Here is a 12,490-nt window from a genome sequence, read left to right as displayed (position 1 = left end):
TCTTGTTTAGGACATGCTTCGTATCATGCTTTGAGGGTTGGGTTATTAAGAGATGCAAAAAAAACATGTGTCTTTGATCGTTGAATCATTTAGAAGCACTTGGTCGAGCACCGGCTGTACCTTGATGGGAGATGGATGGAAAGACACTAGAAAAAGACCACTGATCAAATTTTTAGTGTACTGCCCAAAAGGAGTAACGTTCATCAAGTCGGTTGATGCATCTGATGTATACACAAATGCAGAGAATTTGTGTAATTTATTTGCTGAGATGGTGGAAATGGTTGGCTCTGAAAATGTGGTTCATTTAGTGACTGATAATGCGCCTAACTTCAAGGCTTCAGGTAGATTACTTACGGAGAGATACCCAAATATTTCTTGGTCTCCATGTGCAGCTCATTGCATGAATTTAATATTGGAGGATGTGGGAAACATGCCTAATGTTAAAGAGTTAGTTTCTGCTGTCTCAAAGATAACTATCTTTGTCTACAATCATAAGTCAACTTTAAATTTTTTGAGGAAGAGGCAAGGTTGGAGGGAAATCATTCGTCCAGGAGAAACCCGCTTTGCTACCACTTTTATATCCCTTCAGAGTGCATATGCACATAAAGACGACTTACAAGCTTTGGTAGTAGATCAAGAGTTCAGGCAGTTTCTGAAAACAGAGAAAGCAAGATATGTCAAGACTGTTGTTTTGGATGAAAACATGTGGGAGCATTGTTTGTTGATCGTAAGGATTATGGCTCCAATGATACTATTGTTGTGTGTTTGTGATACTGATGAGAAGCCATCATTACCATATGTCTATGAAGGAATGTATCGAGCATGTTTAGGCATCAAGAAGATATTTGGAAAAAAGAAGGAATTGTATAAGCCTTATACAAGTATCATAAAGAACAGGTGGGATAGAATGTTGCGCCATGATCTTCATGCTGCAGCATACTTCTTCAATCCAGCTTTCATGTATGATCAAAAGAACTTTTCAAAAAAGCCTGAGATATTGAAAGCGATGTTAAATTTGATGGAAAAACAAAAAGGGTCTGACAGAACAAAGATCTTTGACGGGATGACAATGTATAGAGAACGTGAGAAAAGCTTCTCACTTTCATCAGCTTTAAGTTGTTTGAAAACCACTCGTCCTGGTATGTCTTTGCATAAACTTTTCTCTTTGTTATTTATTTAATACTTTGGAATATTATTTCTCAAGCAGAATTTTCAATTTCAGATGAGTGGTGGAAGTTCTTTGGATATGATGTTCCTGTTTTGCAGAAGCTAGCAATTCGAATTCTTAGCCAAACTGCATCATCATCATCGGGCTGTGAGCATAATTGGTCTGTGTTTGAAAGAATTCACACAAAAAGGAGGAATAGATTGAAACATCAAAGACTCAATGATCTTGTCTACGTTCATTACAATTTGCGCCTGCAAGATAGGTGAGTTTAAGTTCAAATACAGAGCTATGAAATTATAGAATATAAATATTAAATGTTCATATGTTCAGGTTCTCAAAAAGAAAGAGGTCATATGATCCGACTGATTATGAGTCCATTGATAAAACTGATTTCTGGGTAGTAGAAGAAAGTGGAGAAGCTGAACTTGATTATGATAAACTTGAGAATGCACTTACTGAAGAAAACCCAAAAGATGGAGAAGATGCAACTTCTGACACCTTGGACTTGAACGGTAGATACATCTTCTTTTAAACGACATGTTTTTTTGGCTATGATGTCTATTATTTAACTCATGCATTTTTCATAATTTTTTTTTGTTTTACAAGGTACCGAAGATGAAGTGCCATTCTCTCAAGATGATACAGCTGAATAAGTTTGAGATATTTTATCATTCTCCAACGGATATTTATTTTTGTCATGTTTTCATTTAGTTCATTATATTAAAGATTCAGTTACTATTTATCTATTTTATGATGCTATTTTAGACATTATTCATCAGACGTTTTTATATATCATTAATTATATAATATATATTTATATATATTTATTTTTATTAAAATATATAATAAATAAACCCGGTTCGACCAATCAACCAATGAATATGCCGAGTCGGTGTCTGGTCCGGTTTTTAAAACATTGGTTGAATGTTTTAAGCAGAAATTAGTAATTTTCTCTTTTAAATAACAAATGAAGAATATATCTTAGATAAGAATCCATGTTGGGAACTCCAAACCTATATGGACAATATGTGTAGGTGGACTCTTGAGTTCTGTGCAAGCTTGTCTGCTACTGATTGTTTCGTGCATTGGATCTTTGTGATCTTAAATGAATTGAAGTATAAATACCAACTTTACAAACTTTGAACTATCTGTCTTAAATGACACTTTTGATTGTCAAAATTTAATCATACATTCCATTCCTTACATTAAAATTTTAAACTCTATATGCAATGAATGTGATGGAGATACATTTTGTCGAATATCCATTAAACCTTTGAAACCTTCTTGTATAGTAAACCATTCATGGCCTATAAAATTGTATGCAACTTTCCACGAAGCATTAATTTTACACGATTGTTTTATGGGCTAAATGGATCCTTGATACCATGTTTTCTTGAATCTTGTTTACATTCTCTTGTGCCTTCATTTGAGCTTCTTCCCACAATATAGATCATGTGTCTGCCAATTGTAAAATATCCCGTGGATCTTTGTGGGCGATTGCTATTGAAGCATGCAGATTAAGTTGTTGAGTAATTTAACACCCCGGTTCGTCCATTGATTGAGTGAGACAATCTCCTATCCCATTGTTCATCCCCACTTCGTCCCACTGTATGCATCTATAAGTTGGAAACTCTTGGTGATGGAGTGATTCCAATCTTATATCACCCATCTTCGGCTAACCATTATTTTGGGCCACAATTATTACGTCAATATCTCTCTCGAACCCATATACACGTCTAAATATTTTCTTTTTGGGGCCGTATGGTCTTCATGTTTCTAATCGTTCAAACCCCATCAAAACTCTTTTTAAATCACTTCATCTGTGTACGAATCATGGGTTTCTCTGATACAAGTAAACATTCCTTATCCATCATCTTGATCAATTTGCATCATAAACCTAGGATGGTTATTATAATGAGGTAATTATTACATACTAATGCTCTTCATTACAGTCATTAGGTTTGACACTGTATTTTATCATATATATACACAAAATTTTCAATATATCGAATTATAATTTTCTTGACAACTATGATTTGCAATGTTGAAAACACATGGAAACCGAGCAGCTGCAAAGGAAAAGAGAGACGGCTTAATTTTATTTTCATCCAGTTTTAATATAATATCCTAATTCTCTATAAAATAAAATTTTAAATTTGTAAGAAAATAATTATACGGGCTGGTTATTCGTCAGCACCGGTTTAGCTTTATAAAAAACAGATATAGACACGCGTCAGTGATCGACAGGTTATACAACTTGGCACTAAATCAAGTAATTTTTCACAATCTCATTCTCAATCTCACACGGACAAATGTTACAATACTCAGTATTTTCTTATCTTTTGGTTATGATTAGCAAATCTTTTATGTTTTTATATACACACATTATAGATTTTATGATAGAAATTGATAAAGTGTAATTTTACACTGGTCAAAAAATATATTTCTAAAATACTGATATAAAACTTATGTTACATGGAAACGAAAACGGATACGTGAAAGCAGAAGCGTAAGGAAGTGCAGAAGCAAGATTTTTTTAAAATATTAGGAAGCCGTGTTGGAAGCGTATATCCATATATAAATATATAAATATATATATATATATATATATATATATATATTTGAAAAAAATTAGGACCAAAAATTATCTGATTTAAATTTGAAATAAAGCATTTATTCATTTATAATAATTTTAAAATGATTTTATATTAAAACTGTAATAATACACATAAATTAAGTTTACAAAAAAATATTATACTAATTATTTTTAACACTTCATAAATAATTGACAGAATATATTTCGATATGTGCTATATCTTTAATAAAAAATCTCAATGCATAAATATAATTTATAGTATCAGTTTTAATATTTGTATATTTATAACTCAATATTCATTACTATTAATTTTTTTATTTTACATAGATTAAAACTATTTTTTTTTATTTTATTGATATACATTGCATTTTTTTAAAAATGAAAGCGTGATTCCAAAACGGAATCGTAAGCTTCCAACAGGTTTTTAAAGAGAATATTTTAGAAGCGTTTTGGAAGCGAGATTCCGCAAGCTTCCACAAGGTCCCGATTCCAATTCCGGTTCAGAAGCGGGAAGCGGACGTCTGATGATGCTTTCGTCCAACGTAGTATAAAACTGAAAATTTATGTAAATTAGCATTAAAATTTTCAAGCAGAAATTAATAATTCCCCAATTTTTCTTAAGAAATAAGATTTTCAGGTTTCTTCTAGAACTTGACTTTATACACTACTCATCAAGAGACTTACAACTTAGGCTACAATCATCTTAACCACATATCAGAGATTTTATGATATAATATGATAATGTATAATTTTACATTTATCACACGCCTCAATAATCGTTAGGTTATATTCTTTAGGACTAAATGAAGTTATTTGTTTTCATGATATCTTATGATATCTTTTGGATATGATTAGCAAATTTTATCTATTTTCTTTACCACATATCGGAGATTTTATGATGGAATATGATAATGTATAGTTTTACTATTATTGACACGCGTCAATAATCGGTAGGTTATATTTTTTTGGACTAAATGAAGTAATTTTGTCTCAATTTCTTGATGATATCTTTTGGATATGATTACTATATTTTATCTGTTTTCTTAACCACATATCAGAGATTTTATGATAGAATATGATAATGTATAATTTTACATTTATCGACACGCGTCAATAATCGATAGGTTATATTATTTAGGACTAAATGAAGTAATTTTGTCTCAATTTCTTGATGATATCTTTTGGATATGATTACTATATTTTATCAGTTTTCTTAACCACATATCAGAGATTTTATGATGGCATATGATAATGTATAGTTTTACTATTATCGACACGCGTCAATAATCGATAGGTTATATTATTTAGGACTAAATGAAGTAATTTTGTCTCAATTTCTTGATGATATCTTTTGGATATGATTACTAAATTTTATCTGTCTTCTTAACCACATATCAGAGATTTTATCATAGAATATGATAATGTATAATTTTACATTTATCGACACGCGTCATTAGGCTATATTGTTTAGGACTAAATGAAATAAGTCTTTCACAATTTCACGATGATATCTTTTGAAAATGATTACTAACTTTTATCTGTTTACTTAACCACATATCAGAGATTTATGATTGAATTTGATAACTTTTAATTTTACATTTATCGACAAATATAAAAAAATTAACTTATTCAGGATTCTTCTATATAATGAGCTTGGCTTGATACACTACTCATCAAGAGAGCGTTTTCTAAGTCTACAATCATCTTTGTCTTTGAACCTCTGAGTTGCTTCCCCTTCGATTAGCTAGCTGGTAAGAAAATCACGTACATCAATTCACAGAGACTTTTCTTTGCGTCTTTTATGTTGTTCATAAGTTTGTTATTTTCTTCAGCTATGGAAACCGATGGTCAGAGAGTGTACTCTGTTCTTACAACAAATGAAGTTGGTGAGAAGATGACGAGTGAAATCAACCAGATCTCGGAAGTCTTCTTGCTGTCCAAATCTGATGCAACCTTAATCCTAATCTCTCTCCGTTGGAACTCGTTCAAGGCTTCAGACCGTTTGGGCGACGACAAGGAGAAACTCCTCTCGGACTTAGGTTTGGTTAAAGTTTTCAGTTCGTGTCAAGAAAGCGATTCTGTGTCTTCTTTCGCAGGTCATGAAAATCTGGTCTCCACACCCTTTTGTTCACACGAGTTTTCTGAAACTTGTTGGAAAAGTCATCTCAACAACCTTCTGGAGAGGAAGACGGAGGAGGAAGAGAGAGTCCTTTGCCCTAACCCAGACTGTGTTGCTCCTGTTGGACCCGATACGATTGAGAAACTCACAGAACCAGCTGTGAAGATGATGTACGATAGATACATTCTGGGATCTTTCGTTGAGGCGAACAAGGAATCGATCAAGTGGTGTCCTGCGCCAGGTTGCGAATACGCCATTGAGCTTCATGAGGATCTCTTGGAAGATGATGAGTCTTCTCTTGACTTTGGTGTGGTGTGTTTGTGTGGTCACACATTCTGTTGGAGTTGCACGCTCGAGTCACATCGACCCGTGACCTGCAAGGATGCTTCTGTTTGGTTTAGTTCCACCTTGGATACGTTAAAGAGCAATGCTTGGCTCCTTGAAAACACCAAACGTTGTCCTAACTGCAACTGTCACGTGCAGAGGACCGATGACCCTGTTTTGAGAATGATAACTTGTATCTGCAGGTTTGCCCTCATCTCTTAAAACTTAGATCTCTTTGATTTTTGAAATCAGAACTCACTTTATTGTTTCACAATGATCAGTTGTAGCTTCTGTTGGCGCTGCTTTCGGTCAGAGGAAGAGCACAACGGAAAATGGAATTGTGTTGAATTCTCTTTTCAGCTATCAATGAGACAAGTGGACGATTCTCGTTACCTGCGTCTGTGGGAGACATGTCTTGAAGAGTATGAGAATTCCAAGTCGGATCTCAAAGCCATAGAGGAGAACGGCGTTCCAAGACTGACGGATAACTGCAGTTTTAACGAGCGAGACGTTGATGCTGTAAAGGAAGCATCTCTGCTTATGGTCCAGTGTAGGCTTGTATTGAAATGGAGCTGTGCTTATGAATATTTCATAGCCATGTACCAAAGCGCCAAGACGCAGTATGTGAAGTACCTTCGAGGAGAAGCTACAAAGACACTTCTTAGGCACATAGCGACTCACGAAGAGTTGATGAATAAAGCTCCCACATCTGGTTATTTCAGTTCCTTCAAGGTCAAGTTGTCAGACAGTTCAACAATCACTGGTAACTACTTCCATGAATATGTCAAGACTCTTGAAAGTGGTTTCCCTGAAATTCAGGTTGACACTTAGTTCCATATGTAATTTATAAGATTTTCTCTGGATCATTTGAATGTGTTTGTACTTTGAAGACTTTTGAATAATTAACTACCTGTTCGTTTTTGTATCCACCCTGCATATTCAGATGTTGTTGTTTGGACACAATTGCATCAGCATCTAGATGCAGCATCTATAATATCTAGAATACCTAGATATTTCGGATACTAAAAAGTATAGAGTTTGGATGCTACATTTGCATCTCAAAATCCAAAGACTTATACCTTTAATATTAAAATAAATTAATTAAATTAGATATTATAATGATTATATAAAACTTTTAATCGGAAAATCACATTTTTCACCAAAAACAAAAAATCTTACTTTCCCTCAAAACCGAAAATCATGTTTTTCCGCTCAAATTATAATTGCATTTTCTCTTCAAAAACGGAAAAGCACCTTTAACTTGATAAAACAGTAAAATCACGTTTTCACGCCAAAACCAGACAATCATGTTTCCCACCCAAATCCCGAAAACTTTCCCACCAAAATTGGAAAATCATGTTTTGCCGCAAAATCTAGAAAATCATATTTTCCCGCCTAATCCAGAAAATTAAATCAGAAGTTGTATTGGTCTCTTGTGGTTGATGGAGCTCTCAAAAAAATAAGCTCTCACATGACCTTTGGCTCTGAATATCAATACCTCATCAAACATGAACAAGACGAGAAAGGTAAATATTGAAGACGAAAAAACTTCTTGTCAATCGAAGTGATGACTAAATAAGACACCTTGTACTAGGGTGGACAAAATATCTGAAATTCATATGTTAATGTAATCGATTTAGGTTTAATCCAAAAAAATCAGATATTCATAGATTCAAGAAATAAAATAAAACAATAATATTTAAAAAAATCTGATATGATCTATATGCTTATAAATACATGCATATAAAATTATATTATTACAAAATTTTAACATATACTTTAAAGTACTTTTATTTTATATTAAATATTAATTTTTATGAAACAAATTGAATATTTAGTAAAAAAAATCTATATTTTACCAGTCTTTTAAACACCAGATTTTCGGATGATATCAGACTGGAATAAATGAAAAATTTGTTTTTTGCTAAAATTTGTTGCATTAATTTAAAATTTTTAGTATTTTCTCTAATCCGGTTTGTACTGTGGGCCTAAGCAATAATCCTAGAATTTAGCCTGATCGAGAGCCTTAACCAAAATGAATTGAACAAGATAACCAAAAGAAACTAGAACATACCAGTTGGTGGAAACCAGAACATACCGGTTGGTGGAAACCCTAGCTACGGGGCACATGACCGCTGCTGCCGCCTGGAGAACCACTGCTTGCAACCATAGGAACACAAGACCGCTTCGAGGAGAGAGACAGACCAGAATACCTCAGACTCAAGCATCTTAACAGCAACACACGGCACCTCACTGCGAATCAGAAAACTTCCTGATGCAGCGCATCATATATCTTGAGCAACAAGTAATCTGTGAGGAATTAGCGTGTCTTTACGTTTGGGCTTTAGTGTAATGTTTTATTTAATTAGTTTGGGTTTATTATAAAGTCTTTTTCTTATCTTAGTCGATGGAGACCTAGGATTAGAGTTCCTATTTAAGCTTTATTTTTAATTCATTGTAAGACAGCTTTTGATAATTAATAAACTAGAGATTTTCTCTTTTTCCTTGTTTTTGATTTGATTAAATTCATCAACACAAAAAAGCCGGTCTCAAGGTGGTTCTTTGAATCCCTTGATTGAGAGGATTATCCAGTCCTTACGCGGTGCGCCAGGTTGGTATCAGAGCCACCACTTTGGTTTCTTAATCAAAGTCGGATCTTTGGATGTCGAACGCGTCGAGTATGACTGAATCTAAGATTACACGGAGAGTCTTAGCCGATCTCCAAGCGCAAATCTACACTTTGACCACGATTGTTCAGTCGATGATCGTGCAACCGTTTCCACCAACAAACGACGTCTACGTTGAAGTTGATGATGCAGAGTCAAAGGAGGAAGATAACCTTGAGATTTATGATGATCCCGTGTATGACGAGTACGAAGATGAAAGTGAGGAAGATCTTTGCAAAGAGATCTATGGTTCCCCAATATTTGATAGCTATGATGATGGTGATGGTGATGTTCCTTTGAAGGGTTATGGTGAAGTTTTTACGGTTCAGATCGACGAAACAAACGCTTATTGCAACAACAGAATTGTTAAAGCTGAAGAGCACGTGGCAGTAAAATCTGTTATATATTTCAGCAAAGTGTTGCTCCAATATATGACTTGTACGATGATGAGATTGAACAAGTCACTGTCTATAGAGTGGAAGATGAAAGCCTAATTTTTGATTGCCCAATCTATTGACACAGAAGCACTAACGCATTCTCAGAAGTCAGGTTTCAATGGATCTATTTTGTCACATGAAGATTTCACGGCAAGTTATGATGTTACTTGGAATTATTATTTTAAAGACACGTTTACGTCTTTGCGAACAATTTCTACAGGAAGTGAGGGAAGAGAATTATTTTATTGGCTGAGTAGCATACATAGCGAAAAAGAAGATCACACTGATGATATAATACGTGAGACTCCGGTATGTGTTCAATTCTTTGACGAGTGCAAGGCCGATACTCATCGACAACTCAGTAAAGAACCACCAGATCGTGATCATAATGACAGTGTCTCTATACACAGAGAAAACAGTACTGGTAAGCTTGTGGAAAGGCTGCTGTTCTTGAAAACGTGGTTTAATACAAAACATAGTTACATAACCTTCAATTTCGGTGATGTGATTGTTCTCATGGCTCGACAAATTGATTTAAAGAGTGCTTATAATCACTATGGAGAGGAAACAAGATCGTACTATGAGACATGTGAGGGATTGTTTGCAAGTCCAGTGATGCAACAGAAGTGTGATTTTGATGACAAACAGTTTGCTGTTTTCGTTCTTCCTGTGGAACATGTTTCTATTAGGAGCCTTGGACGTTTTTGTTGGGGTCGGCTCGGAGAAAACATGTTTTTTCTTACACCTGAAGATCCAATGATTGTATTTGCTTCCCTTCACGTGTTGGACTGCATAGGATTAGAACATCTGGTGCTATTTTCTTCAAGGTCAGCTTTTCACTTTGACTTGACTGACCCTGTTTTAAAGCCACTGCTGTACTTGTGGTTACGTATTTTCTCAGGGATCATGACAGGAAACACATATGTTGTTAGCACACAACAAGGATGGATCACTGATATGTTTTCTTCACAAGTGAAACCAGCTAGCCTTACTGCTCACTTTGTTCTACAGGCCACCTTGAGTTTCTTTAAGAGTGTTGTTAATGTTTGGGACGGAACGGAGGTACCAGCGTCTTGCCATCATCAATTATTTGTTATCTCCAAGCGTGCAAATCTTTGTGTGAAAAGAGGAAAGTACAAACTCTACAACAGCTGGGATTTTTTCTTAAGTATTGTGGTTTCTTATACACATCCTTTAGTGAACCTTTTCGAAGTGAAGCTTGTGAAAGTTCAGAAGGCTACTCATTTTCTTTCACTTCAGGGAGGACGAATGTCTCCTTTTGACCTTTGTATGTCATATGTTTTAATGGGCAATGCAAAGTATAAGTTTGCTTGGCCACCGTGGATTGACAAGAAGGTGTCGTCATCTCTCCTTTGTCTGATTACAACGATGTTTTTGGTGCTCTTTCGTGGCAGTCGATTACAATTGGGTTCACAATGTGGAGCTGCTACAAGGAGACTAAGAACTATTAATCTCATATTTATGGGATATTCTTACAAGGGCCCATATTTTCTTGTTCTCCAAAAGGATATTTTTGGATCAGTTTTGCTGATTAGTGCTGTAGCAGAGATGTCATATCGTGCAAGGAAATATGTCATGGTCTACGGCCTTCTCTTTTGTGTATTTCAACATCTCAGCCGTGGTTGTCTTCGTATCAATATGGTGTTAACTTACTGGCAAGCCCTTGTTACACCTCCGTCACTTTCTTTGTTATCTCTTTTCGTGTGGTTAATGGAAGCAAAACCTGAATTTTATCGAGAAACAAGTGATGAACAGATTTTGATGCTAGCTAAGATGGTCAATATTTTTACTCAACGGTAAAGAGGGACAATGATTCTCGGATCCATAAGGAACTCTATTCTATTCTGGTTTGCACCTGAGATGCAATATGGAGTTCATAAGTTGAGAATAGGGGATGTTCGAAATCCACAAATTTGTTTAATTGACAAACCCACGCCACAAACTTTGGGGAGCTATGTTACTTGCGCATCAAGCAAGTACTTGTGGGAGTTCTATTGTTGGGTGTCCCTTATTCAGTGTAAGACCCATGTTTTGCTGCTACCATCGTCGATTGGTTTTTCTACTTTTAATACGAGTATTGGGGAACAAAGTATTTTCTTTTCAACACCCCTGGAATGAGGATTTCAAGCTTTTGGCAAGGTTTGACATGCGCCATTGTCAGCTTCGTCCGCATGTGCAACCATCGCATATTTTTACTTGTTCTCTTTTGAAAGTTGTGATAATATCAATGCATGGTGATCTTAGTTTTGGTGTCACTCTGGTTGTTCTAAAGTGTAACCACTTTCAGTTACGTGACTTAAACCCTCGTGAACAATTCTTTGAGGACGTAACGAGACACGCTTGTGATGATTGGGACTTGAAATATTCAGAGATGGATTCTTTTGCTTCTCTTTCTTACGACCAGCAGCTTAGTCATGTTGAAAGTTCTCCTTGTTTTGCTGTTCTTACGCCACTTCGTGTGTTTCAAGTGGACTATTTCGTGACCTATGTGATAGTTAGCCAAGGATGGTCTCCGTTGCAGCATCGGTTGTGGGTTCACTCAGTGATGGTGTCCTTTTCTCCATCATTTTTCACGGTGCAGTGGGTATTATTTCCTATCACTCCCATACAACTTCACTTGTACTGTATCAAATTTACAAAGGAGCTTGGAACTACGCTTACAACAAGGTTAGGAATCTCTTATGGTGACATGATGGGTTTGGGGCGAGAAGAGCTTGGTTTTGGATCACGCGTGTTGAGTGGTTTGGCATTACCATTGGATATGCAAGTACCTTGTACATGTTTCGATGTCACTTTGAATATGCTGAACAATGATCCAGATTCAGAGACGAATCTTTTTCTACCTGGAGGGACTTGATGCAGCGCATCTTATATCTTGAGCAACAAGTAATCTGCGAGGAATTAACGTGTCTTTGCGTTTGGGCTTTAGTCTAATGTTTTATTTAATTAATTTGGGTTTATTATAAAGCTTTTTTCTTATCTTAGTCGATAGAGACCTAGGGTTAGAGTTCCTATTTAAGCTTTATTTTTAATTCAGACACCTTTTGATAATTAATAAACCAAAGAGTTTCTCTTTTTCCTTGTTTTTGATTTGATTAAATTCATCAACACAAGAAGCTGCTCTCAAGCGTGGTTCTTTGAATCCCTTGATTGAGCGAA

General features: G+C 35.3%; 2 protein-coding genes across 2 annotated transcripts; both read left to right on the top strand.

Moving 5' to 3' along the window:
* The first annotated feature begins 268 nt into the window (after positions 1-268).
* LOC125583166 lies at positions 269-1,821 on the top strand. Its single transcript, XM_048749766.1, has 4 exons — positions 269-1,139; positions 1,223-1,328; positions 1,499-1,680; positions 1,775-1,821. The coding sequence occupies exons 1-4, from the start codon at positions 269-271 to the stop codon at positions 1,819-1,821; spliced, it is 1,206 nt and encodes a 401-aa protein (XP_048605723.1).
* A 2,491-nt stretch (positions 1,822-4,312) lies between these two features.
* On the top strand, positions 4,313-7,134 carry LOC106372649 (probable E3 ubiquitin-protein ligase ARI16). Its single transcript, XM_013812913.3, has 3 exons — positions 4,313-5,515; positions 5,597-6,410; positions 6,489-7,134. Exons 2-3 carry the CDS (start codon positions 5,599-5,601, stop codon positions 7,036-7,038), a joined length of 1,362 nt encoding a protein of 453 aa, XP_013668367.2. The 5' UTR covers positions 4,313-5,515; positions 5,597-5,598; the 3' UTR covers positions 7,039-7,134.
* The last annotated feature ends 5,356 nt before the right edge of the window (positions 7,135-12,490 follow it).

Source organism: Brassica napus, chromosome C3, assembly GCF_020379485.1.
Source record: "Brassica napus cultivar Da-Ae chromosome C3, Da-Ae, whole genome shotgun sequence".
NCBI classification, from domain to species: Eukaryota; Viridiplantae; Streptophyta; class Magnoliopsida; order Brassicales; family Brassicaceae; genus Brassica; species Brassica napus.
The sequence above is the reverse complement of the archived record's forward strand: the minus strand, read 5'-3'. Positions and strand labels throughout refer to the sequence as shown.